The sequence below is a fragment of the Cyprinodon tularosa genome, unplaced genomic scaffold, assembly GCF_016077235.1.
Source record: "Cyprinodon tularosa strain WSP-4 unplaced genomic scaffold, ASM1607723v1 ctg290, whole genome shotgun sequence".
NCBI classification, from domain to species: Eukaryota; Metazoa; Chordata; class Actinopteri; order Cyprinodontiformes; family Cyprinodontidae; genus Cyprinodon; species Cyprinodon tularosa.
In genome coordinates this window covers 1,580,823-1,605,000 of record NW_024038997.1, presented here as the reverse complement: position 1 = coordinate 1,605,000, position 24,178 = coordinate 1,580,823, and the positions used below count along the sequence as shown (strand labels likewise).

The 24,178-nt window shown below is 39.9% G+C and overlaps 1 protein-coding gene across 1 annotated transcript; it reads right to left on the bottom strand.

Annotated features, from left to right (window-relative positions):
- Positions 1–2,385: 2,385 nt before the first annotated feature.
- On the bottom strand, positions 2,386–24,178 carry LOC119787248 (fibroblast growth factor receptor substrate 2-like). The gene is made up of 7 exons (XM_038291000.1): positions 23,770–24,178; positions 14,652–14,723; positions 14,481–14,572; positions 9,369–9,555; positions 4,060–4,194; positions 3,776–3,939; positions 2,386–3,690 (listed from the first exon to the last, which is right to left on the bottom strand). The coding sequence occupies exons 3-7, from the start codon at positions 14,544–14,546 to the stop codon at positions 2,647–2,649; spliced, it is 1,596 nt and encodes a 531-aa protein (XP_038146928.1). The 5' UTR covers positions 14,547–14,572; positions 14,652–14,723; positions 23,770–24,178; the 3' UTR covers positions 2,386–2,646.

Genomic DNA, 24,178 nt, shown 5'->3' with positions numbered 1-24,178 from the left:
ACTGTTTTTACAAACATTTGTGAAAGAATGGGTCGCTCTCAGGAGCTCAGTGAATTCCAGCGTGGAACTGTGATAGGATGCCACCTGTGCAACAAATCCAGTCGTGAAATTTCCTCGCTCCTAAATATTCCACAGTCAACTGTCAGCTGTATTATAAGAAAATGGAAGTGTTTGGGAACAACAGCAACTCAGCCACGAAGTGGTAGGCCACGTAAACTGACGGAGCGGGGTCAGCGGATGCTGACGCGCATATATATATATATATACACACATACATATATATATATATACATACTGTATACACACATATATATATATACATATACACACATATATATATATACATACACACACATATATATATACATACACACACATATATATATACATACACACACACATATATATATATATATATATATACACACACACACACACGTCTAAATACGTTATATTTTCATTCCTTGCTCCAATTCTTTTAAAGTTTACCTTACTACTTTTCTTGCCACTATAATTTTGTTATTGTGTTCAATTATTTGTTTCATTTCAGTTTTTTGTACCTCTGCAAGCTTTTTAATAAATGCTTTATTTACAATAAAATAAAAAATTCTTAATTTACAGAGAGACGCAGCAAATTAACATTTTAATGTAACATAAAATCAACAGATCTATTCTAGTATCTTTGCAACCTTAGGTGGGATTTTGTTCTTTTAATGCTATATGTGGTGGTACCCACAGAAATATAACAAAAACACCAATCATTTGAATTTGGAACAATACCTGCTGCATTTCAAAGAGAATATCTAATCTATTATTTGATGCAGTTTTATTTTGTCTTGGCTAATGATGAACAGTCTGAACACATAATTCCCTTCAATGGTCTTACTTTCTTTATACAATGCATTACTACCTCCATGAAACTGAATCCGGTTCCTTTATTTTTTTTCTAAACTGCCCAGTCTGCTTTAAAAAAAAAAGCCAAACAATCATCTACTTATCACCTTTATCAATGATAGATTCCCATGTTTTGTCCCTATTTTAAGCATGCGTATCTTCTTCATTTTACACTTCATATATTCATTGAATAAATAAATAAATAAATGCCTGCCCTTATATGATGTGCCTCAGTAACATCACCAAATCTGAACTACCTATTCCTTAATCCTTTGTTAGAAGTCACTCATATAAATACAACTTTTTGCACCAAGTTTTCATCATGCACTTCTACCCCTAAGGGGCCAAACCTGCTCAAGAATGTAACAAAATTAAAACTGTAAAATCTGCCTGCAAAACAATCATGCCTCACAACAAACAACTACAATATAGCACACTCAGGGTTGCAGTGAATGGTATCACACAGATCTAGTGTGTTGGCTATGAAGAAACATCTAAGAATCAAAAGTGAGAAACCGAGGGATGGAAGTCCAAAAAATGGATTGGTAAAAATAAACACATTTTCAAAAATGGAAGAAAAAAAAAAAAAAAAAACCCAATCCTAGTCTCCTCAGCACATACACTGCCTAGACCCTTCCTGTAAAGAGCATCTGTAATTGCTGTAGTCCAGTTAAATGTTAGGGTGAACACCCAAGTACTTCTGCATCTTATGAGTCAGCTTCCTGGATAGTGGTGTGGATGGTCTGCACCTGTAGAAATCCCAAACTTTCTTGGTTTTCCCTGCGCCTGAGAGGTGTGGTATTCGGACTTTTACCTTTGCACTTTCAGGAAAAAAAAAAATGGCACTAATGCTGCCAGACTTGACGGATATATAGTGATATTTCTTCCATTTTAATAATTAAATAATAATTACGGAATACTTACCCATAAAGGCCAGTACAATTTCAAAATGTCCTGATTTTCAGAAAAAAATGACCAGTTATTTCCATTTCAGCGGAAAGAGGCTCTGTGCAAAACAAGGAACGAAATAGCTGCATGTTTGAAACAGAGATAAAGTGGCACCATCTGGTGGACAAAGCAAACCTTTTTATATTTTCAAAGGTAGGTAGCGCTGTAAAATCAATGATCTCTGGATTGTTTACAGTTGAGTCATAAACTAACTTCAACATAACATAAATAATGGTCTGTAGCTTAAAACTGTTGAAATTCTGCAGGGATAAGTTTTCCTTAAGGTTACAAAGGACTCAGAATACACAAAAAACAACATTCATTCCAAATTTAGTCACCCATTACTCTACAAAGATTTAGATCAATAAACCAAAACATGCAGCTGATGAAGATTCCGTGTGATGCTGTACGAGAGCGTTGATGATACAGACGCAGCGGGGAAAACAATGATGTATGATCTGGGTGAGAGAGAATGAAGCTGTATAGTGAGGATGTGTGAGGATGATGATGCTGATGTTGCTGATAGAAGAGGCGAGGCGCTTGTCAGCGAGTACAAATAAAAGCAGACATTTATTGTGTCAGATCTACTGTACATGTGTCATCTTACAGCAGCACAGTGACTCGTACAAAAGGATAACTGGAATGTTTGTTCAGTAATACTGACGTGTACCATATAAAGAAAGCAGTCTGTTACATCATCATCATCAGAGGTAATACATCTGCTATAGTACCAGTCCACCTCAGCAGGTGGACAGCTCCTGGTTCAATGGAGTCCATGCACGGCTCCCTGCCGGCCAAACAAAGTCACGCGGCGCTCTTAGTTGGAAGCTCCGTGCTGTTGTGTCTCGTCTTGCGAGACGTGCCGTCGTCTCGCGGTCGTGCTTTCTGCAGGCTCGACATGGCGGCCGTGCGCTCAATATCTATGAGGGCGTACATCTCATTGCGCCGTGTGGGCGTCGTAGGAGGCAGCGGGGAGGTGGGGGTGCGGGGCGTGTGGGGGTTACTGCTGTCCGAGGTGCCTTTGTTTCCGCCGCCGCTGTCCATCTCCACTTCAATGTAGTTCAGAGTTTTGGGCTGCTCCATGTGGCCCGGCAGCGGCGGCCGGCGAAAGTCAAAGTTAAAAATGTTGGGTCCGTCGGTGCGTCGGCGGGCCGTGTCGGGGCGGTGCGCGCTGAGCGGCGCCGTCACGTTCTCTGTGTTGACATAGTTGTGCGAGGGCTCAAGGACAGCCGACAATGGATGGGACAAGGAGTGCTGCAGCAGGCTGTGGGTGTTGTGGTGGTTGAATCCGTTGAGCGACGGCGTCTTCAGACCGCCATCTGGGCTCTCCTCCTCCTCCGCGCTCGGTTTCCGGGCCTCCCAGACCGGGGGCAGCACTGGCAAGTTTTCATAGTCCAGGAGGGCGGTGCGCCGCTGCGCTGAATTGTTGACATTCTGCAAGTCGGGTGTCAGAGGAGGGGGGCGGTGACGGCGCGGAGCCGTGGATGGGTTGGAGGCAGAGCCGTTGGAGTGCGGGCTCGGCGGCTCAGCCGGGGCGGGGGCTGGGATGGGGCCGTTAGTCTCTTGGAGCTCAGTGGCTTCCTGCAGCTCCTGTTGTCTTTTCTTTTCCATCTGTTGCTTCTGAACAGGGGTGGGGCCCAGCACAAAGCGCACCCCCTGAGGCTCCAGCAGCACCTGGGGCTCCGGCTGGGGGACAGGTGCCACTGGTTCCACGCGGGCCCTGGGAGGAGGAGGGGGTGTAGGAGGGCACTGAGACTGCGGAGAGGTGGGGCTCTCCAGGGGGGTGATGACGGTGAGCGGGCTGGGCTGGTCCTCCAGGAGTCCTGTGGTGTTCACATAAGTGTGCACCTGCAACACAGAACCCAGCATCATCAGCGTACGCCTTGACTTCACACCCCAAAAACACAAGTTGCACACATCACAACAGTCATACCGCTTCGTCAGCCACAAGCAGCGGGTGAGTGGACTCCTCTCCCACGGACGGCAACCGTGTGCTGGCCACAGACGGATGACGGGTGGAAGGGTGAGACGGTGTCTCACCCACGGAGGGCAGCCGACTCACCCCGTTGGGTACCGTCGGTACAGAGTAACCCAGAGCTACAGAGACAGAAACGCACAGAGCAACATGTGACGTCTGACACACAGAGGTTAGAAATTCCTGATTAACATTCTGAAGAGCCCATAATGGGAGAAAAAGTATTCAGTGTATGTATGCACCTGCAGGAGTGAGCGCCCCCTGCTGGTTAGGGTCAAGAACGGCCTCTTCAACCACAGAGATGCTGTGATTGTGCATCACCTCCTGCAGCATATTGAAGATCTCTTCAGCTCGTGGGCATTTGAAGGCAAATATACCTGCAAGAGCAGACAGAAAAATTAAAATTAGCTGCACAGGTCTGAGAAACGGACCACAGTTTCACGTACACAGGTTTAAGTTTAACTGGAAGAGGCAAGGTTGAGAGCATAGGAGAAGGAGCTTTTTGATGAGTAGTCCGGTTAACTGGACATCATAGGGACATGTAACAAGTATTCAAGTACAAATGCCCACTCCTTCCCTCCCCAAGACTGGACAGAATCTGATCTGCCCCTTAAAAGGAAGCGGGAAACCCCAGCGATCCTTTTTCTTATTCTATCGTCACTATCTAAACTCCAACAAACAGCACTGCCTTCTACGAGATGCAGAAACCTTTTAGCCCAAACCTCTGACTGGTCAGACAAAACAACCTAAGGATCTGCAGGACAACTGTGAGACAATAAGACAACCAACAGATGATGTCATGAGTATCTGAACACCTAAGAGACAAGGAGGAGGGAAAAGCGGGGAAACAGACAGGAGACACGGCACAAACACAGTTATTGATCCCCTGTGTATTCACAGCACAATCAATACTGATCAGCCAATCACCTCCACTCTGTCTGAGACTTACCGACCCCTCCTAACCCTGAGCAGCCCGCGGTCCTGAGAGCGTGCACGGGGAGAGACACAGTGCAACTTTAACCTCAACATTTTCCATTAAAGCATTCCAGACTTTCCCAGTTTTCGCCATCAGCTCCACCCTCATTTAGGACAGGTAGAAAAATCCATTAAAGGATGATTAGTGACAAAATTTTCAACTCGAAATGAGGGATTAACCTTTCACAGTGGTGTAATTTTAATGTTTAGATTATTGATAAACCTTGAGTTCCCCGAGTACATGGCAGCTTTAAAAAGGACCAGGTTTGTTTTGTTATTCCTGTCTAACTTATAGTTTGGCTCTCTGGTCTTTAGAAATGTACATGCTTTGCTCTGTCATCAGACAGAAATAGACTTGATCCCAATCTCAAATGGACAATGAAGGAGGGCTCTCCTTTAAGTTCTAAAGGGCTGGTTATCGTCCCGCAGCAGTGTGTCGCAGTGAGCTTGTTGCAGATATTTTTGATTTATGCCAAATACTGAAGCGTGGTCTGCACTGTTATTCCATGCGAGAGGGACAATCACGAACTAGCTGTGGATCTAGATATGGCCGAGGCGGTGAGGAAGTGGGGGCAAATTTGTGAGACAATGGAGGGACATGAGGACGAAAAAGATTTGGGATCCAGGTAGAAAAAAAGTCCAAGCATTCTCGCGCACCTCGCTCTTCTAGCTGATCCATATTCAAAAGTCTTTTCCACAATGGCGGCCACACAATCAAAACAAGCCGGTAAGATACCAAACAGAAAATACGGATAGTATAGAGCGGATGTAGATTTGACTAATCAGGGTCCTGTCTGCGGTCACCTACAATTTTGGAGAGGTGCAGCAGAGTGTCTGTAGAAGGGGCAGGGGCACATTTGCGTTCACTGCGACACACGCGCAGATGACCTGGTTTCTGGGTATGAATCAGCCTTTAAGCCACGGAGCCAGAGAGAATTACAGTGTGGATGAAGGTCTGGGTGAATGCAAGGTGAAAGGCAATTAGTTTTAGTTACAGCTGAAAAAAAAAGTTATATTGAACTTATTGACTTGTGGATAAGACAAAAATCTGGCTAGTTTTAAATATGCAGAGATCCAAAATTGTATATCCTTGACTGCAGGCACAGATTGTTATAATGCAATTAATTTTTTTCTCTGCACAAATTGATAGGGAAGCAAAATGTCTTGTCGGGGTCTTTTTACTACGGTTGTCAAAAGTATCGATACTCAAAAAAGTATCGATACTGAAATGTTGTATCCGGATACAGTACTCATTTTCAAAAGTATTGAGTACCAGTCGCACCTAAACAGTCATTCATCTAAAGTGCAGAATAGAGGAAAATGCACTTTCTGAACACTGTGATTGAATAATTCTGTGCACTTTTCAGTTTCAGACTTTTTTTGTAACAGTTGCAGCTGCTGAGAATTGTTTTTGTTTCTTAACCGGTTTGGCTAGTGTCCTTGTTATGTGTGCCAAGCATAGCCAAGTAAGGGAAACTTAATTTTAATTTTGTAAGTTTTTTATCAAGCTTGCTAAATACTGTGCACAGCAAACAACCTCAAAATGTTGTTCTTATTGTTTATTGTATTTATTTATTTATTGTATTTTAATTATTAATCAAAATATTTCTGTTGAAATTTTATCCTTGTGGTATCGAAAATGGTATCGAGTATCGAATATTTTCCATAGTATCGGTATCGAGTTGAAAAGTTTAGTATCGTGACAACCCTACTTTTTACATGTGTATTTTTGGTTGTTTTGTTGAAGGGTGCAGTGTCTATAACTTGTAGACTCCCACCAAAATGAATAAATATTAACACGTTAAACAATTAATCAAAAACAAGCTGCATTAATTAAAATATACTCAGTTATATATCATTTAATAAAAACAAATGTATCAGTAGATGCTTTTTTAAAATATAATTAAGTAGACACCTCAAATGTTAATCATCACCTTCTGCAGACAGATTTTAGTGTTGGACGAAAACATCAGATGGGATAGTGGAAACAATTTAAAGATTATTACAGTCATAATAAGCGAGGATGATTATTTTGTGGAGCAGCAAACATCACCGGATATTGATGTGAAAGGACAGAACACACCGAATCCAATTTAGCGTCTGATCCAACGAGGTTGTGGTGTTTAGCGCTCATTGAAAGTCAATGGGGATGAGCACACCTGACACGATTTTATGCAAGGGGCTTGCATAAATCTGACTGAGATAAAGCCCAGGTCTATTTTAGTTGGACTACGCAGCAATTTAGCAGCAATTTCATGAGACTGACAGAAAGAGAGACGTGGTAACGTGGTAAGTAAAGCGCATCCGCTTTGGGGGAAAATACAAAATAAAATCTGTTAATCCCACAGGGAAAGAGTTAGTTTAGGTGTCGCACAAGCAGGACAGACTCGTGCAAAATTATCAATGAAACATTGATACTTTACCCATGATAGGAATTCAAGAGGACAGAAAACGGATAAAGTAGTGATCTTCTTAGAGCTTTGCAAAAACGATGAGGGACAGAAAGCCCAGTTTATCAATCTCCTCAGAAAAAACAAAACAAAAACCAACTTCCGGAGGAGAAAGAAACAGATTTAGTAAAATAGTGATCCTCTTTCAGCCTCACAAAAAACAAAATAGCAAGGGGTAGACAGAGCAGGTCATCATTCTCCATTCTTAATGAAAAAAAGAAAGAAAAACTGTGTTTTTCTTTTCTTTAGACATAGATCTCATTATGTTTTTAATATAAACATATTAACATTCTACATGCTGCACAGATCTGTTTTATAAAATTTTTATAACCTTTCATAATCAGTCGAAGTCAAATGTGGAAAATGGTTTTTCATTGTGTACAGCAAAGAGGCAGAAGTGAAAGAAATCTGCTCAGCCTGCCTAGTGGGAGCCTCTCTATACCGAGTCAGTGTGACATGGAAAAAAATCGGATCGGAGATTAAAAAGTTGTACACAACCGGTGTGTTCAGGCCATAAAGGTTATGAGAAAAGAAATACCAACATATGTTTTTCTATTTGCTTCAGACAAATAGTAAACCTAAACATTTCTCAAAACACCCATTTTTTAGTTAAAACTCAAATGATTTTAAAAACCATCACCTTCCAATATTTTAATTCATAGGATCCAGTTCGAAATAAAAAGGTCCTTGGTCTTCTTTACTGTAATTGCTATGATTTAACAACAGGGGGAGCTGTCTCAGAGTGCACTCTCTTAAGGCAGCTGCAAGTCCATGATTTGGGACAACAGCAACCTTTATAGAGTTCCTATCATTACTAAAAGAGATACTCCTGTTTGTGTTTGTCCACTGCTAAGTCTAAATTTGTTTCAGGATTAGGAATGCAAGTTATTGATTGGGTTAAAAGTTCATTGATATTTGAAATACAGACGACTAATTGATAAGCAGCCCTTTTTTTCTCTTGTATCAACAGGATCTATTTATAACATGACTCACTATTTCGTACAATTCTTTGAATTTAGAGCAGTACATCATTAGATTTTCACAATTTATTGTCTAGGTTATATTAAATACTGAATAAAAAAATCATGCATTATTAAGCTTATACATATTTACAAAATATCACAAAACTGGAACCTAATAGGTTACTTTGTAAAAGAAAGATTAACAAAATAAAATGTATGATAACTTTAAATCCATCTTAAACAGAAATGTAAAACTCATTTAAAGACAGGTTATGTCGCTCTGACTTTGATCTCAGACAACTTGCCACTTCGTGTCAGTAAAGAGGACACCAACGCCTGGCTCACACTGACTATGGTGCTGCTGCAGTGTAGCCATGCAGCAAAAAGTCACTCACACTTAACGCTGCAGCCATTCCAGTTCAACCACAGCTGCAGTAAAGAGGTACACATGGATTCACGCTCCTTAGGGCAAAATGCGTCGACCATGTGCAAGATTATCTACTTTCTTCCCCCAATAACCTTTGTCTCTGGATACGTCTCTGTTGTCATCTTGCTTTCACTAGCTTAGTGAAGTTGACTAGTGGAAGTTGATGGCTTTTGGTCACAGAGCTTTTTAAGTTATGGCTGCACAGGATTTTAACTCTTCCTCAGAAAATAAAAACACCTGGTGATTATATTAATAAAAACAAAAAAACTGAAGATTTCGCTCATAACATATCCGTTAACATTCTGTATAGCAAGTACCTATCTAATCACATTCACCTGTGTTTTTGCTATCAATATGAACAATTAACTTTCAATTACATTTTATATATTTCATGAATCACTGATGGACAAATTTTACATAGACAGACTGCTTTGTCTAGAAACAACAGATGATAATTAGCCTTTTGCTAATTCTGGCACATTTACACAATGCGTCTGGTCCCTACTAATTAAATAAATCCCGTATAGATGACAAGACTTCAACAATGATAGAAGGTCTGAAAATGGATATTATATGGTTATTCAGATTGGAGAAAAAATCTGACTAATATATCATTAATATATAATCAATTCTAAGTAGATATATATAAATAGACTTTTTTTGGAATTCCAAAGTTTGAAGAGACCCCTGAACACCTGCAATCGTCTGTACGTCAGGCTCACTGATACGACACATACCTTGGCCAGTCTGGCAGCGACGGCCGCTCTCAAAGGAGAAAAGGTTGGAGTCATAGCCATAGCGACGCAGGCAGAGGTAGGGCCACCTGACGTCGTCGCGGCGATGGGTGTGGAGGACGAGCTCTGATTCGGTCAGCTCCATCACGCCTGAGCCCAGCTCATTCCCATCGTCGTCCACATTGATCACCTGACAGCACAAAAAGCAGGATGAATGCTGCTGCAGAGCTCAAAGATCCAGTGATTTCACAGAAACTGACAGCATATGGATTAATTGGTCATGTTTACTCGTTGGGAATAAAAGTGGAACTGGAAGAGCTGGTGAAACTGAGAAACAAGTTTAAGACTTAGCTGCCAAAACTCTTTAAGCTGACTTCAGTTTCAAATCAAAGGACTTCCCAGTTCCCATCATCAAGGTCCTCCTTTCTTATCAAAATGTCAGACTTTGGTCTACACATTCTATTCATGCATCAGATGTTATCTGTATGGTCCTGATGGTGAGGGGATACAACTAGGGCTGCAACTAACGATTATTTTAAAAATCGATGAATCGGACGATTATTTTTTCGATTAATCGATGAATCGGACAAAAAGTCTTTTTTATATTAACCTCTTTATTCCAAAATAAACATTTTAGACAGAACAAACAAGCACACAAGTACAGGTTGCTCATTAACTGTCCTGGTGCAATATGAAAAATAAATGTTTGTTTTAAAACTACGCAAACTTACATGAGAAATGTAGCTGTACATCCACAAAATATAGGCTACTTTGTTTCATAAAGCGCAAAAAAAGACATTTTTGTTTTTAAAAGCCCCTAAGGGGTTCAAACAATAGGCCCCCCATTTCAACAAATGAGTTTTTTTAGACTAGAAGAGTTCTGCCTTTTAAGACAGGAAAGTATAGCAGTTAAAGTTTCTACTTGAGAAAATACTGAACCATAGAGATAAAAATAGCCCTGTGATTCAAATTATAAATTGTATTTGGAATAAAAATGAGAGAACTAGGGGTGCTAAAAAACACATCCTCCAAAGACTCCAATTTACATGGGAATGTGTCATATAATTAATTGACATATTACTGATCTTGCTGGATTTTATTCTGCTTTACTTCCATAAATTGCAGGACCTTTACTTTATCTTTGCCAGAAGATTTAAACTTTAAAAGCCTTGCCCTCATAATTTGCAAGTTAATTTATTTATAAAGTAAATGTAAACGCTGCTTAAGCTAATTCAAATGAAATTAAAAGTAAAATAAGTAGCCAACCTTATCACTGTCTGTAACCTACTAACACGGTAAGGAAAGCATCAGATGAGCTACCTGAGAAACTAACGTTACGTTTCCCCACTTTAAAACCAAACAAACATGGTGATTCAGTGCCATGTTAATTTCTTTTGACAAAAGTTGCATGTTATCACTTTTTTCACTTTACAAAGCGCAGGCTATTTTAATTATTGTGATCAATTTGCGCCGTCAATCCCGGTGCATGCGCGCTTCATTTGCAGTCTGGACGCTGAGGCTCTGACTGCAGCGCTGAGAGGGACTCCTGCGGGAAAACGCGGTTGGGGTGGGGGAGGCGCCCCACGGCAGAGTAGGAACGATACATGCTTTCACGTAAGAGTCTCCAAAAGCCGCCAGTGACACCGAAAAAAGTCGGCAGATTTGTCGCTAGTCGCTTTTTTGAAAAATAGTCGCTGGAGGGGTCTGAAGTCGCTGAGTTGGCAACACTGCACCTGCGGCGCTGACTCGCTCTGCCGTATTTTTTTTCTTCCTCTTTCAGTCAAGAGGCAGTGATGACGGCGCGGCGGATGACGCATTAATCGCGCGACACAACTAATCGATGATGAAATTCGTTGCCAACGCTTTTAAAAGTCGATTTTTATCGATTTTACCGATTCGTTGTTGCATATACATGATACAACTAAAGTAAAACTCTGTTGATCAACAGAACTCTAACTGTAGCTGAAGCAGTTAAATGTTGGCGGAAAGATTTTTATCTTATATGCAACATGTTTATATATTTCTTTTTATAATTTTGATATAATTGCTGCTCTAAGTGGATTGCTTTGTCAGGTAAAGGCATGTTTTACAGTCACTACAATCCAGTCAATGATTAATTGATGAATTAGTTGCCAATTATTGAAATAATTGATTAATCTGATTCATTGTTTCAGCCCTAGAGGTGTCCCATTCAAAAATTGATAAATTACAGCTGCTGAGATTTTAATCATGACGCAGACCATCGTAATGCGAATTATAAAGTAATGTTTAACAGAGATTCCTTTTAGGATGTTCATGAGATAACTGGGACTGAAACAAGTAATCCAATGAATTGCTTGTCAAAATAAGTGTCAACTGATTCAAAAACTGATTAAATCGGTGGAGTATACCGATGCTAACAAGTGGCCTTAGCTGAAAGAGGAACATACTCGGAGCAGGAATTATGCAGAAATACTTTTTCGTCCATGTATATGCTCTATTCTGAACTCCTCATTAGGCATAGTTTTAGCTTCATGGACTGTTTGGTATCAAAATATTGTTTTTTATCGAAAGATTGATTGAACAAGAAAATATTTGTTCGTTGAAAACCTATACAAACTATAACCAGAAGGGGATCTTTAACACTTCAATTACAATGTCATGTATTGCCTTCATAACTCGGCTTCATTTACTTTCCCAACAGGAACTTCAACTTTAAACTTTTCAAAAGTTTATTTCTCACCATCATAAGATTTAATCAATAAAGGCAAGGGCTGCAAAAAACAATCATTTTGCAAATCGATTAATCTGTCAATTATTTTTTTGATGAATTGATTAATAATCAAATAGCAAAAAGTTCCTTACAGAAGATTTTTTTACAGATTTAAACCAGGTGAAACTAAAACGTATCTACTTGAGAAGTTAGGATAGGGCATATTGACAGATGAAAATGTTTTAAAATTCTACTGTTGTAGGTGGGTTTCTCTGTCAGCTAAAGGCGGGTTTTAGAGTCTCTATACTCCAGTTAACGATTAATAGATTACTGAATTAAGTAATCGATTAATCACGATTAATGTGATAAACTGTTTCAGCCCTAATAAAGGCCGTAAAACACTGGTTGCGTACAACTTTTTAATTTCCGATAAAATTTTCTTCCATGTCATACTGACTCTGTTAAGAGAGGCTATGACTATAACCTGACAACAGCCAGATGCATGTCTCGCTCCGCCTAGCTCCACTCACATACATCTGGGACACCGCCATGGGAATTGCCTTTATTGAAGGCTGGGCCTTATCAAAACTCCTTGCATATGATTGGATAAGCCACTTGTCTGTCATCTTTATCGACGTGCTATTTCAACCACTCACACCGAAGCTAACCCGTGACGCTGTGAGAGCGTCGGTCGGGAGAAGGGCGAAAACATCGTTTCCACCAACAAAAGCCTTCAAAGCCGTTCTCTGATGTTCTTTTAATGAAACAATATCAGATAGATTGGACAACACAGAAGAAATAGCAGCATCAATGCGAACGCTTGCTTCCTCGATGCGAGCCGCCATTGTTGTTGGAATCTCACGGTCGCTTCTCCACTACGTCACATCCAGGAAACACCCGCCCTGCGTCCTGATTGGCCAGACCATTAATTTGGTTGGGAAAATCACTTTCAATGAGCGATGTCCCAGATGTATGTGAGTGGAGCTAGGCGGAGCTAGACATGCATCTGGCTGTTGTCAGGTTACTATGACTAGGCAGGGTGGACAGATCTATACAGATTTTTTTCACTTCTGTCTCTGTGCCATAAACTAATTAAATGAAACAAAATGAAAACAATTTCCTACATTTGACTTGGACAGATTATGAAAAGTGATTGGGGAAAAAAAAAATAGGCGCAGCTGTAAAGCAAAGCCCCAATTAACGAGTCTGAGCAGACTCTCAAACCAGAACACAGAGAATGTTCATAATAAAAACATAGTGAGATCTATGTCTAAAGAAAAGAAAAACACAGCAATAAACGCTGTAGGACAGTTTATATGCTGACTGAGGCAGAGAGAGGCGATTCTCAGAGGGAGATCTGGGAACTTTATCAAAGTTTTTCTTTCTTTCGTATATAAAGAGGTGAGAGAGATACTCTGTGCTTACCTGCTCTGTCTGCTCCTCGCTATTTTGTTTTTTCTGAGGCTCAAAGATGATCACTTTTTTTTTTTTTACTATATCCATTTTTTTTCTGATCCTGAAGTAATTTTTTCTTTTTCCGAGAAGAGTGATAAAATGCAATTCCTGTCCCTTATTATTTTTGCAAGGCTCAATGAGGATTACTACTTTATCCGTTTTCTGTCCTCCTGGATTCCTAGCATGGGTAAAGTATTCTTTGATATTTCATTCATTGTTTTTTGTGCACGAGCCTGTTCCGCCTATATATGTGATGTGAGACTCCAAAGGACTCTTTTCCCGTGCAATTAATGATTTTATTTTGTATTCCCCCCCCAAAGCGGATGTGATTTACTTTGTAACCAAGTCTCTCTTCCTGTCAGACCCATGAATTGCTGCGTTGTCCGACTTTGTGTGAAATCGTGTCGGGTGTTATCGTCCTCAAGCGACCTCGTCTGACACGATTTTCTGTGGGACCGGAATATATCTATATATCAATATATCAATATATCTATATATCTATATATCAATATATCAATATATATATATATCTATATATATATATATAAAACCCTATTGAAGTTTGAGTTCAAACTTTCTTAACCAAAGCTTTTTTAAGGAAAGAAACAGATTTTGTTTAGCAGACGATAAAAAAGCCAGATTATTATCCACGCATAAAGATCTGATCTCAGCAACAAAAATGCTTTAAATTGTCTAAAAAGAAGCTACATGTTTGGTGGTTAAATAAGAATTTTCACAGCAACTTCTAATTGATCATCATTACTGCGGTCAAACCGATTTATGACTCCTCTCTATTTGCTCCAGGTGACTCACCAACCCTATCCGCCTCATAATGACGAGCTGAAATAAGTGTTTCTCACAGAACAGGAGAGTCGAACTGCTAGTTGTGAAATGAGAGCGTGGGACGGTCATTAGTGAGTAAGTGAGGGCATGGGTGGGGAGGCAGGCAGGTAGAGGCAGGAACGTACCTTGAATTTACTCTGATGATTATCTGGAACTGACTCTTTCTCTGGACAGCTTAAACAGCTACCCATGGCTTCTTCAGAGCACCATCTGACATCTGAAACAGAGGAAACCTTTAGGAGGGAACCGGGGCAGCCATAGGGGCATCACATGGGGGATTCTGCCAGTGGACTCACCTAGATCCAGCCTCCAGTAGCTCTGCTTCCATCCTCAGAGCTTCAGTTGGTCTGCAGTGAGGAACAGCAGCTCTGCAGGTCAAATCATGACAGCAATATTTCAGAGTTTATCCAGATGAGGAGAGGTTTCTCACAGTCTGGTTGGTTTTCCTCACAACTCAATTAGTTTTAAAGCACCTTTTTAGAACAGATTAATAAATAAACAGAAAAGGCAACATGTTTGACATGTGGGAGAAACAAGTGAGACATGGTGTTTGCCTTTAATAAGCATAATTCAAAATGTTTTTAAAACCCTTTTGACTCCCTTCACTGGTGTCTGTTTTGTTAAATTGGTTTTATCCCAACACCAGGTCACATTTCATTTTTTACTTCACATTCTCCAAAAACAAAAAAAAGAAGGAAAAAAAAGAAAGAAAGTAGTTTCATTTTAAAGGAAAATGAGGTTACCGTTTCAGCTTCCTGCTGTTTAATATCACCACCATATAAACAATACATGAGACCCACATTAACTTTGTTGAGTCTTTTAATAACTACAGCTAAAGTTTCTAAATCGTTAATCAAGCACTAAAATATAAAGAAAAAAATACTGATCAAAAAGCAGCTGTTTGGGACTGTAAAGACTGTAAATAAATACAAAACAGATTTTTTTCTTAATCAATTCATAACAATCATAAAATCTGTAGGACTACTGAACATCACCAGCTGGTATTTATAAATCCTGTTTATTACCACTGTTCATAGGTCAGCAAATGAAGACTGCAAAATCCTTATAGACCAGCTGGCATTTATAAATCCAATTCCTGATTCAAATAGTGATTTTTTTTTTTTACTTGGTTCATAAACTCTGCTGGGTCTTCTAACATTACCAGCTGTATTTATTAATAGAAACTGAAGCTGATGGTGTTCAGCTGTTTATAAATGCTGCACAGTGACAAGCAGCTCTGGACAATAGAGTGTTTACAAATGTCATAAATCCATACTGAAACTGGGTGTGTAGCTACTGTTTTCATTGCAGTTGGTACATGCCATCAGAACTGGAAGCTAGGGACCAGTTTTCAGAAACAATACGTGCTGTTTATGGAGGTTTAACATCAGACTGGTGATATTAAATCATTTGTTTGTAGGAATTAACAACAGATTAGTAGAGAGAAACTGTCTCCACAGTGTCCCAGAATAAAACGCAGGGAGCATCTACATTTTATTAGAAACTTCTGTATTACTGGTGGGATAACCTGACTCCAAATTGGGTTTACAGCAATGCTTTAGGTCTCAATGGGATCTAGTGGACAAAACCCAGAGAGCGACAGACAGAAAACAGAGCTACTGGTCTAAACAAACAATATGTTTGTTTCTTCTAGGGCTGGGCGATAATTCAATAACGATATATATCGATCGATAGACGTGTGGCGCAATAGAAAAAAAGAGGGTCGATAAAAGTTCGATAAAAAAGAAACGCAGTTTTCCTTCCTTCTCATTGTAGCCTAGCATGTAGGTTTATGCTAGTCACTGCTTCCTCCCAACCAATCACAATCGCGGACCCAGGCATGCCGTCACCAAGCGCCGCCCTCTCAAACCACAACACAGAGCACATGAAGATGCAGCAAGGAGAGGCGGAGGAAATTGTTTCAAAGAAGGGTTTTTGTAGTTCGGCAGTCTGGCAGTATTTCGGTCATGGCAAGTCGGACCAAAAACAAACCACAGTCATCTGGAAAATGTGTCGGGAACCAGTGAAAACCAGTCTGATAACGAAACCAACTTTTTTTTATCATCTCAGCCGCTCACAGCCGCAGGAGTACGAGCTGTGTAGGCCCCGACGCGGCTCTCCTCCGAGGAATCTTCGGAAAATATATATATATTTTCAGTTCTGGGCAGTTTCCCACGTAGTTCTAACAATTTACCTTTTTCACGACAACCGGAAGCTGCGTCTGAAAGGGCTGGAGCACTTCCTGTTTTACTCTGAAAAATGTCTCTCCTCCGGTGCTTTTCGTCATCCTTACTTAGATGGCCAACACTTGCTTTCGCGGATGCGGAGAAAATCGCTGCGGCGAATTCCCCCACCAACAAATCTGTGAAAGGATACAAGTTCTTCCACGAAGAATATATCCACAGCTATCAAGGTAAGAAAAGACGTAGCATAGCGAGCTAACCGCTAGCTGCAAGATATGAGCTACACAAACATCGTAATGAAGCCTAACTTAGTATCTAAATTATGTGGAATATTGGAGACGGACATAGTTTAAACTTTTCAGTTATATTTTGACATTCTGAAATTTGTTTGCCACTACAGTTTGTGAAAAACAGCATGCTAGAATGTTATGTTAGTTCTGAGATTCTAGATGATGCTTGATGTTGAAACTATGCTTTACTTCTGCATGCCTGTAGTGTCAAATATTGTCGAGGGGCAGGTAGTTGTCAGAGCTAGATGCTTCAGATCCATGAAGAAAAATGAGGAACCGCACAAGCTGCAGGTTTGAAACAGTCAGAAAGCCGGTTGGCTCTTGTTCGTTGGTTCGAGTTCCTGTTCATGTTTGACGGCTGAAGAACTTTCACGTACGACTTCTGGACTACTTAGAGCTTATTCTAACATTTTCCTGTTCAGTTGTTACTATTTGTTTTATGTTTCTGTTGCGGTTGCAACATAATCTGTGGGAATGCATGATAGGACAGATATGGCTGTTTTCTTGCCCCACATGAACAACCAGGTACAGAACAAAAACAACTGCGCCGAGACTGAGCCATTTTCTTAGACTTTTATGCTAACGCTATAGCCACCGGAAGTTGTCAAACCCCACATCCGCTTTAAAACCCGGAAGTGTGAAAAAGGTCTATTGAGATAAAAATGCTGAGGGCCCAGAAACTTCAAAGTAATAACTCAGGTTAAAGCAGGAAACGGGGGCGGCGGCGGTGGGGGGGCATTTATTTATTTGTTATATTTATTTTGGTCACTTTAGTTTATTCTTTGTCAGTATTTAATAACATAACTCAGGTCTCTTAAGTTATTTTTCTTTAAAACAATTCTGTTATGGTTAAAAAAGTTGGTTAAATAAAGATTTAATTCGAAGTCTGTGTTTGTGTTTTTTATTAAAATTAAATCATTTAGCAATATTATAAAAAGTCCAGGCAGAGCTGCACATAAAATATGGTTTCAAATCTTTTCAATAATTATCGATATCGATCAATATGCATTTTTTTTTATCGATAAGCTTTTTTTCTATATCGCCCAGCCCTAGTTTCTTCCATTGATTATTAAAAAATTAGCTGACAATAGAAGCTCCTTCTCCACATTCCCAGCAGAGTCCACCTCAATACAAACTAATGGGGAATCTATTTAATAAAACAACAATTTCTTTATGCAAAATCTATCTTTTTAAGTGTTCTGTGACATGTTGTTGAGCAGGTTTTTAAAACAGGACAGGGAATGTCATTACAGAAATTGTGTATTTTATCTGCTGCAGGGATTTTTCTAAACTTTCTAAAATTCACAAAAAACAACCATACAGGTTTTTAAAGCCAACTACAATACTTATTTTTTGACATACACTATATTGCCAAAAGTATTTGCTCACCCATCCAAATTATTGGAATCAGGTGTTCCAATCACTTCCATGGCCACAGGTGTATAAATTCAAGCACCTAGGCATGCAGACTGTTTTTACAAACATTTGTGAAAGAATGGGTCGCTCTCAGGAGCTCAGTGAATTCCAGCGTGGAACTGTGATAGGATGCCACCTGTGCAACAAATCCAGTCGTGAAATTTCCTCGCTCCTAAATATTCCACAGTCAACTGTCAGCTGTATTATAAGAAAATGGAAGTGTTTGGGAACGACAGCAACTCAGCCACGAAGTGGTAGGCCACGTAAACTGACGGAGCGGGGTCAGCGGATGCTGACGCGCATAGTGCGAAGAGGTCGCCAACTTTCTGCAGAGTCAATCACTACAGACCTCCAAACTTCATGTAGCTCAAGAACAGTGCGCAGAGAGCTTCATGGAATGGGTTTCCATGGGCGAGCAGCTGCATCCAAGCCATACATCACCAAGTGCAATGCAAAGCGTCGGATGCGGTGGTGTAAAGCACGCCGCCACTGGACTCTAGAGCAGTGGAGACGCGTTCTCTGGAGTGACGAATCGCGCTTCTCCATCTGGCAATCTGATGGACGGGTCTGGGTTTGGCGGTTGCCAGGAGAACGGTACTTGTCTGACTGCATTGTGCCAAGTGTAAAGTTTGGTGGAGGGGGGATTATGGTGTGGGGTTGTTTTTCAGGAGCTGGGCTTGGCCCCTTAGTTCCAGTGAAAGGAACTCTGAATGCTTCAGCATACCAAGACATTTTGGACAATTCCATGCTCCCAACTTTGTGGGAACAGTTTGGAGCTGGCCCCTTCCTCTTCCAACATGACTGTGCACCAGTGCACAAAGCAAGGTCCATAAAGACATGGATGACAGAGTCTGGTGTGGATGAACTTGACTGGCCTGCACAGAGTCCTGACCTCAACCCGATAGAACACCTTTGGGATGAATTAGAGCGGAGACTGAGAGCCAGGCCTTCTCGTCCAACATCAGTGTGCGACCTCACAAATGCGCTTCTGGAAGAATGGTCAAAAATTCCCATAAACACACTCCTAAACCTTGTGGACAGCCTTCCCAGAAGAGTTGAAGCTGTTCTAGCTGCAAAGGGTGGACCGACGTCATATTGAACCCTATGGATTAGGAACGGGATGTCACTTAAGCTCATATGTGAGTCAAGGCAGGTGAGCAAATACTTTTGGCAATATAGTGTATGTCTTACTATTAGGGATGTCCAGATTAAGGGTGAGAAAAAAGAAAAAAAAAACATTTTGCGATATATTGTGATTATCAGGTTTCCAATATAACATTGATCATTTCAGTTCCTACTATCAATAATAAAAATAAATAAATAAATAAAAAAACTAAAACAAACATTTAACCTAAAACAATGAGGGAAACTTCTACCTCTGCACTGCAGCTCTGGCAGATAGAGCTGTTGAGCCCTTTTGCAAGCAGCGCAGCACCATTTTTTAAGCTGAGCCAGTCACAGTGAAAGACGCAGACTGACTCAAACCCCAAACAACATGAACACCAAAATAACTAAATTATCAATTTCTTCTGATGAACACGTACAGCGCTATCTTTTTTTAATCTATACATTAAATTTTTTATAGCTGTGAAAAATATATAGAGATATTGCAATACTGTTGTAATGTCGTATCGTGACCCAAGTATCGTGACACGTGTCATATCACAACACCAATGCCAATACTCAACACTTGTCCCGATCTAGTATTAATATGGGATTTTGGTCCGATACTAGCCTAAGTAATAATATCCGATTTCATCAGCTGCATCCTAAATATCAGATATTATCATCCTGATAGAAACAACCTGCTTCAAAAGTTTTAAAATTAAACTCACTGATTCATTTTACATGGGTCAGTTTTTTTATACCTTTTGTTGTTAATGTTTGTTCCCTGTTTTAATAATATTATTTGATCAAGCCTATCCTAACATTCTAGATGATAAAGTAAGTAATAAAAGCTGGTAAGATTCATGTTAATATCGTATGTTGTCAATGTCTGTATTGTCCAAATGTCAAAACTGCAATATCATCATAGTGGAAATGAAACAGTTGTATCGGGACAAACCTTACTTACGATATATGCTGCCGATATTTCTGGGGCCGATCCTTTAAGCCAATATTGCTTTTTCTTTCTCTATTTACATGATAAAATTAACAAAGTACTGGTAAATGTCAGATAAATTATATAAACTGAAAAGTCTATTAAAAAATCAAACAAAACATTAACAATGGATAGAAAAAGGAGGGAGGGACAATGGAAGCGCATCACGCGATTTTAAAGCATGACTGCTAAATGCTCTATTGATTCAGAGATCATGCACGCATTAGTCAATGCCAATAGAAGAATAATGAATGAATGAATGAATAATGACAGTGGACGTTTATAGCCAACGCTTTATTTTATTTTTGCATTGTTTCAACACAATCTGCAATATTGCAGAATGGGTTTTAGACTGTTAAAATTGGAAAAGCCTTATTGAACCAGAACATCAACCTTACAACAGGTTTTCATAAATCTGATAGAAGCTGACCTTGAACAGGTAAACAAATCCTAAAAGCAGGCTGGGATTGCAGCCATGTCTTCACTCTGTCTGAAAGGGAAAGTTTCTTGTTCATCTGTTTTTCCCTAGCCCAATCATTAACTGCTGTAGAGCAGCTGCTTAAAGTAACATCAAACTGATACACAGGTAAACAAGAGCTGCTCAATATATACAGTTCCAGCCAAGTATATATACCAATGATATTTGACAAGCTGAATTCTTGACATTATGTCTCTCAAACCATGCTGTATTTCCACCCCGTCATCGAACAGGAGGGGCATCTATTCTGACCCATGCAGATCTCAAATTTTACAGGGTGAGTCGTTGCGGTTTACATGATAAACAAAGTCGAACAACGGAGTCAGCATCTCCAGATCCCCTCCCAGATGGGCCAGTATCTGCTTCATGAGCCGTGGCTGAATGTTCACTTCCAGGGGAACCCCAGTCTGTCCAGGACTCAGTACCAGAAGCGGCTGTACTGCAGCAGGGGGCCCCCTGTTAGCCTTTGTCTAAGAAAAGCTTTGTATCTAATGCGCAATCAATCACGCATCCAGGGCTTCAGTGATTAACATGACCCAAAATGCTACAGAAGTTCAACGTTTCCAAATACTGTGAGATTTTGGTTTGCTCTATTTCCATATCCAACGCACCAAAAGTTGTGCAACTTCTCTATAATCGGCCAATTTGCAAGTCTATTAATGCATCCTTGACATCCCTGCCTGCTTTGTCATTCCTAAATGCGCCTTTACATTTGACGAACAGAGAAATCTCTCAATCCACATCTCTGCCAGCTATGAATGTGCATTTTTGGCAAGAGTTGCATCTGGCTTAACCCTATTGAAAATCTGTGCCCACACCCGACATAAATTATACTAAATGATGAGGGTCATCATGAGGAGAAAAAAAAAAAGAGCATACAGCAATTGCACCTCTTCCTCACATTGTTACGAGCTAGTTTATACCAATAGTGTCTAGTATCCCCCAGAAGATGCTTTCAAACTGAAGTAGACTTCTAATATGCATTATTCATCTCAGAGGAGATACAAAAAAAAAAAAAAAACATAATATCAAAACATTAGCCTGTTTTTGCTGTGTTCACACTACAGTTAAAAATAACTCACTTTACCAAGGATAGGTTTCACTTTATAATAGTGTGTTAAGCTGAAGTTATCAGGGAGAAGGAAGTAGAACCTTCTGAGAGAAAAACTTTCAGTTCAAAAAGTTCAGTTCGTTCTCCCTCATGGCTGACCTTAAATATTCACCTTCCTCTTTTTTAACCAAGGTTCTTATTATTTCTTTCATCTTAAGGCAGCTCAAAGCACAAACATGGTGACTCATATGAAACCGGAGGACTCTACATCCCTCTGAGCTCATATATTACAGTCAGAAAAGAGTTGGAAATCAGTGACAATAAGATGATGGGAAGCTGTTGCCAAGGTCAGTTATGACTTTATAATTTACCTCACCCTCCATCCCAAACTTACGTTAAGCATTATCTTACAAACCTGAGCAGAAAACCAACGCCTAACTTTATTTATAATACAGCCCAGTTTATTTATAAAGTCACAATCAAAAACAAACTTGACACTTTATGGCATCATCCTATCAAACCGTTTGAGTCAAGTGGAAACTAGCAGATGTGCAAATTAGGAACGTAAATTTTACGATACGATCGGTATCATAATACACGTGTCACTTTTTTAGTTTTTATTCCTATTTACCCAGATACAGTAACAAAAACGATATATTGTGATTTTTATATTAACGTAGCCCTGGAAAACCTTATGAGATCTTGTTGTTGCATTGTTGCAGATGGTGCACAGCATCTCTTGGGCAGGAAGTTGTCAATTAGCAGCTAGGGGTTTATGTTGAATCGATAAAAATTATTTCTAATAAAACATCATGATTTTTGAGAAAATCAATATTCTGTGCCCTCCTATAGCCAAATGATTTAGTTCTTAACCATTAAAAAACTAAAATTAATATTTCATTTTAGGAATTAAAAACAAAAAACATTTAAAGATTAATACAAGTTTGTTACAGGGTAAGAAACTGTGGCTAGTTTTAAAAGGGGGAAAATATATTCCACACTGATGAATATTACATTCAAGCTGAAAAAAAGGATCGCAGGAATGACATTTACAGTCTTTAAGAATTTTTTTTTTATATTTCAGGTCAGTTTCTTCAATTTCTGATTATGTTTGACAGCCTTTGACAAGTTTTATTATAAATAGTGGGAAATAAACAACAGCTGAGCTTTTCCTTACAACCTACTTTCTTGGTATTGGTTCTAAAGATATAGTTTTTCATGAATTTCTATGTTCTGACAACCATTTCCAGTGATTTTATAAAGACAACACCCCAATGGGAAGACTATCACCATTCCCACTTACTGGGTAATACAACAGTATGGTAGATTACATACTATGATCTCAAGCACAATTAGCTCAATTTTCATAGCTTATTTATACAAATCAGTAAACAACTAATTAACACAAAAACAACAATCAGAGCTTTCTGTAATGCACCAACATCCATGACACCTGATTTGATAGACTGAGTACATTAATAAAAATAGGATTTTGAATTAAAACTGTTTGGTTGATGGAGTTTGATTTAAACAACCAGGTCATGGTGAGATTTGAGCATTCATTCATCACCTATGGGTTTAATTCATCTGTAAATCAATCAATAATCAATCATCACCTTTCAGTCGCTGGCATGTATGAATGCGGACCTTTTTTTACTGTTTATTCTATACCTACAAGCACCCAAACTTCTCAACGTTAGTCAACGTAGGAATTGTAGTTACATGGTCCCACTAAGTGTGCCAGCCAGGTGTGATCCCCACGAGGATCTGGGTTAGTTTGCGAGATTCTGGTCACACAGCTGAAACTTCCCTGAGATGTTTCTGTAATGGCAGCTAGTAGGCAGCAGCTTCTTAGCAATAGCTAGGCAACCTAAGGCATTGCAACCCAAACTCACCGGGTTCCGTCAGCGAGGTGACTTGCAGCATCCGAACCTTCTGGGCCTCCAGTTGGCGGAGAAAGGGGGCTATAATCGCTCCAAATCCTTTGGACCACCAGCAGCTTGATTCTGTCTGTTCAGATAGCGTTAGCAGAAAGCCTTAGCAGCTAGCGTTAGCCACTGGAGCGCCAAAAAACAATCACAACTTCTTTCAACGGTCGTTAACGCTCCTCTACGTGGAGAATAAACGAGTAGAACTCGTCGCAATCCATCGGTCGTCGTTAGTGGGTCACTATAAGCTCCGGAGTTCCTCTAAAAAAACTTTTCCTGCCCGAAATTAAGTTTTGTGAACTCGCTAAATCTTTCCGCTGTTAGCTGTCTGTGGGGCTAAATCACGGCTCAACTTCCGGCTCTGCCGCGGCCTGGC

What these genes read in the sequence shown, in the direction of transcription:
- LOC119787248 (XM_038291000.1), bottom strand. Translation starts at nt 14,546, where the DNA reads ATGGGTAGCTGTTTAAGCTGTCCAGAGAAAGAGTCAGTTCCAGATAAT. An exon ending in ATCATCAGAGTAAATTCAAG is followed by an intron (nt 9,556 to 14,480) that starts GTACGTTCCTGC and finishes TTGTGCTGTCAG; the next exon opens with GTGATCAATGTGGACGACGA. An exon ending in TCGCTGCCAGACTGGCCAAG is followed by an intron (nt 4,195 to 9,368) that starts GTATGTGTCGTA and finishes CTGCTCTTGCAG; the next exon opens with GTATATTTGCCTTCAAATGC.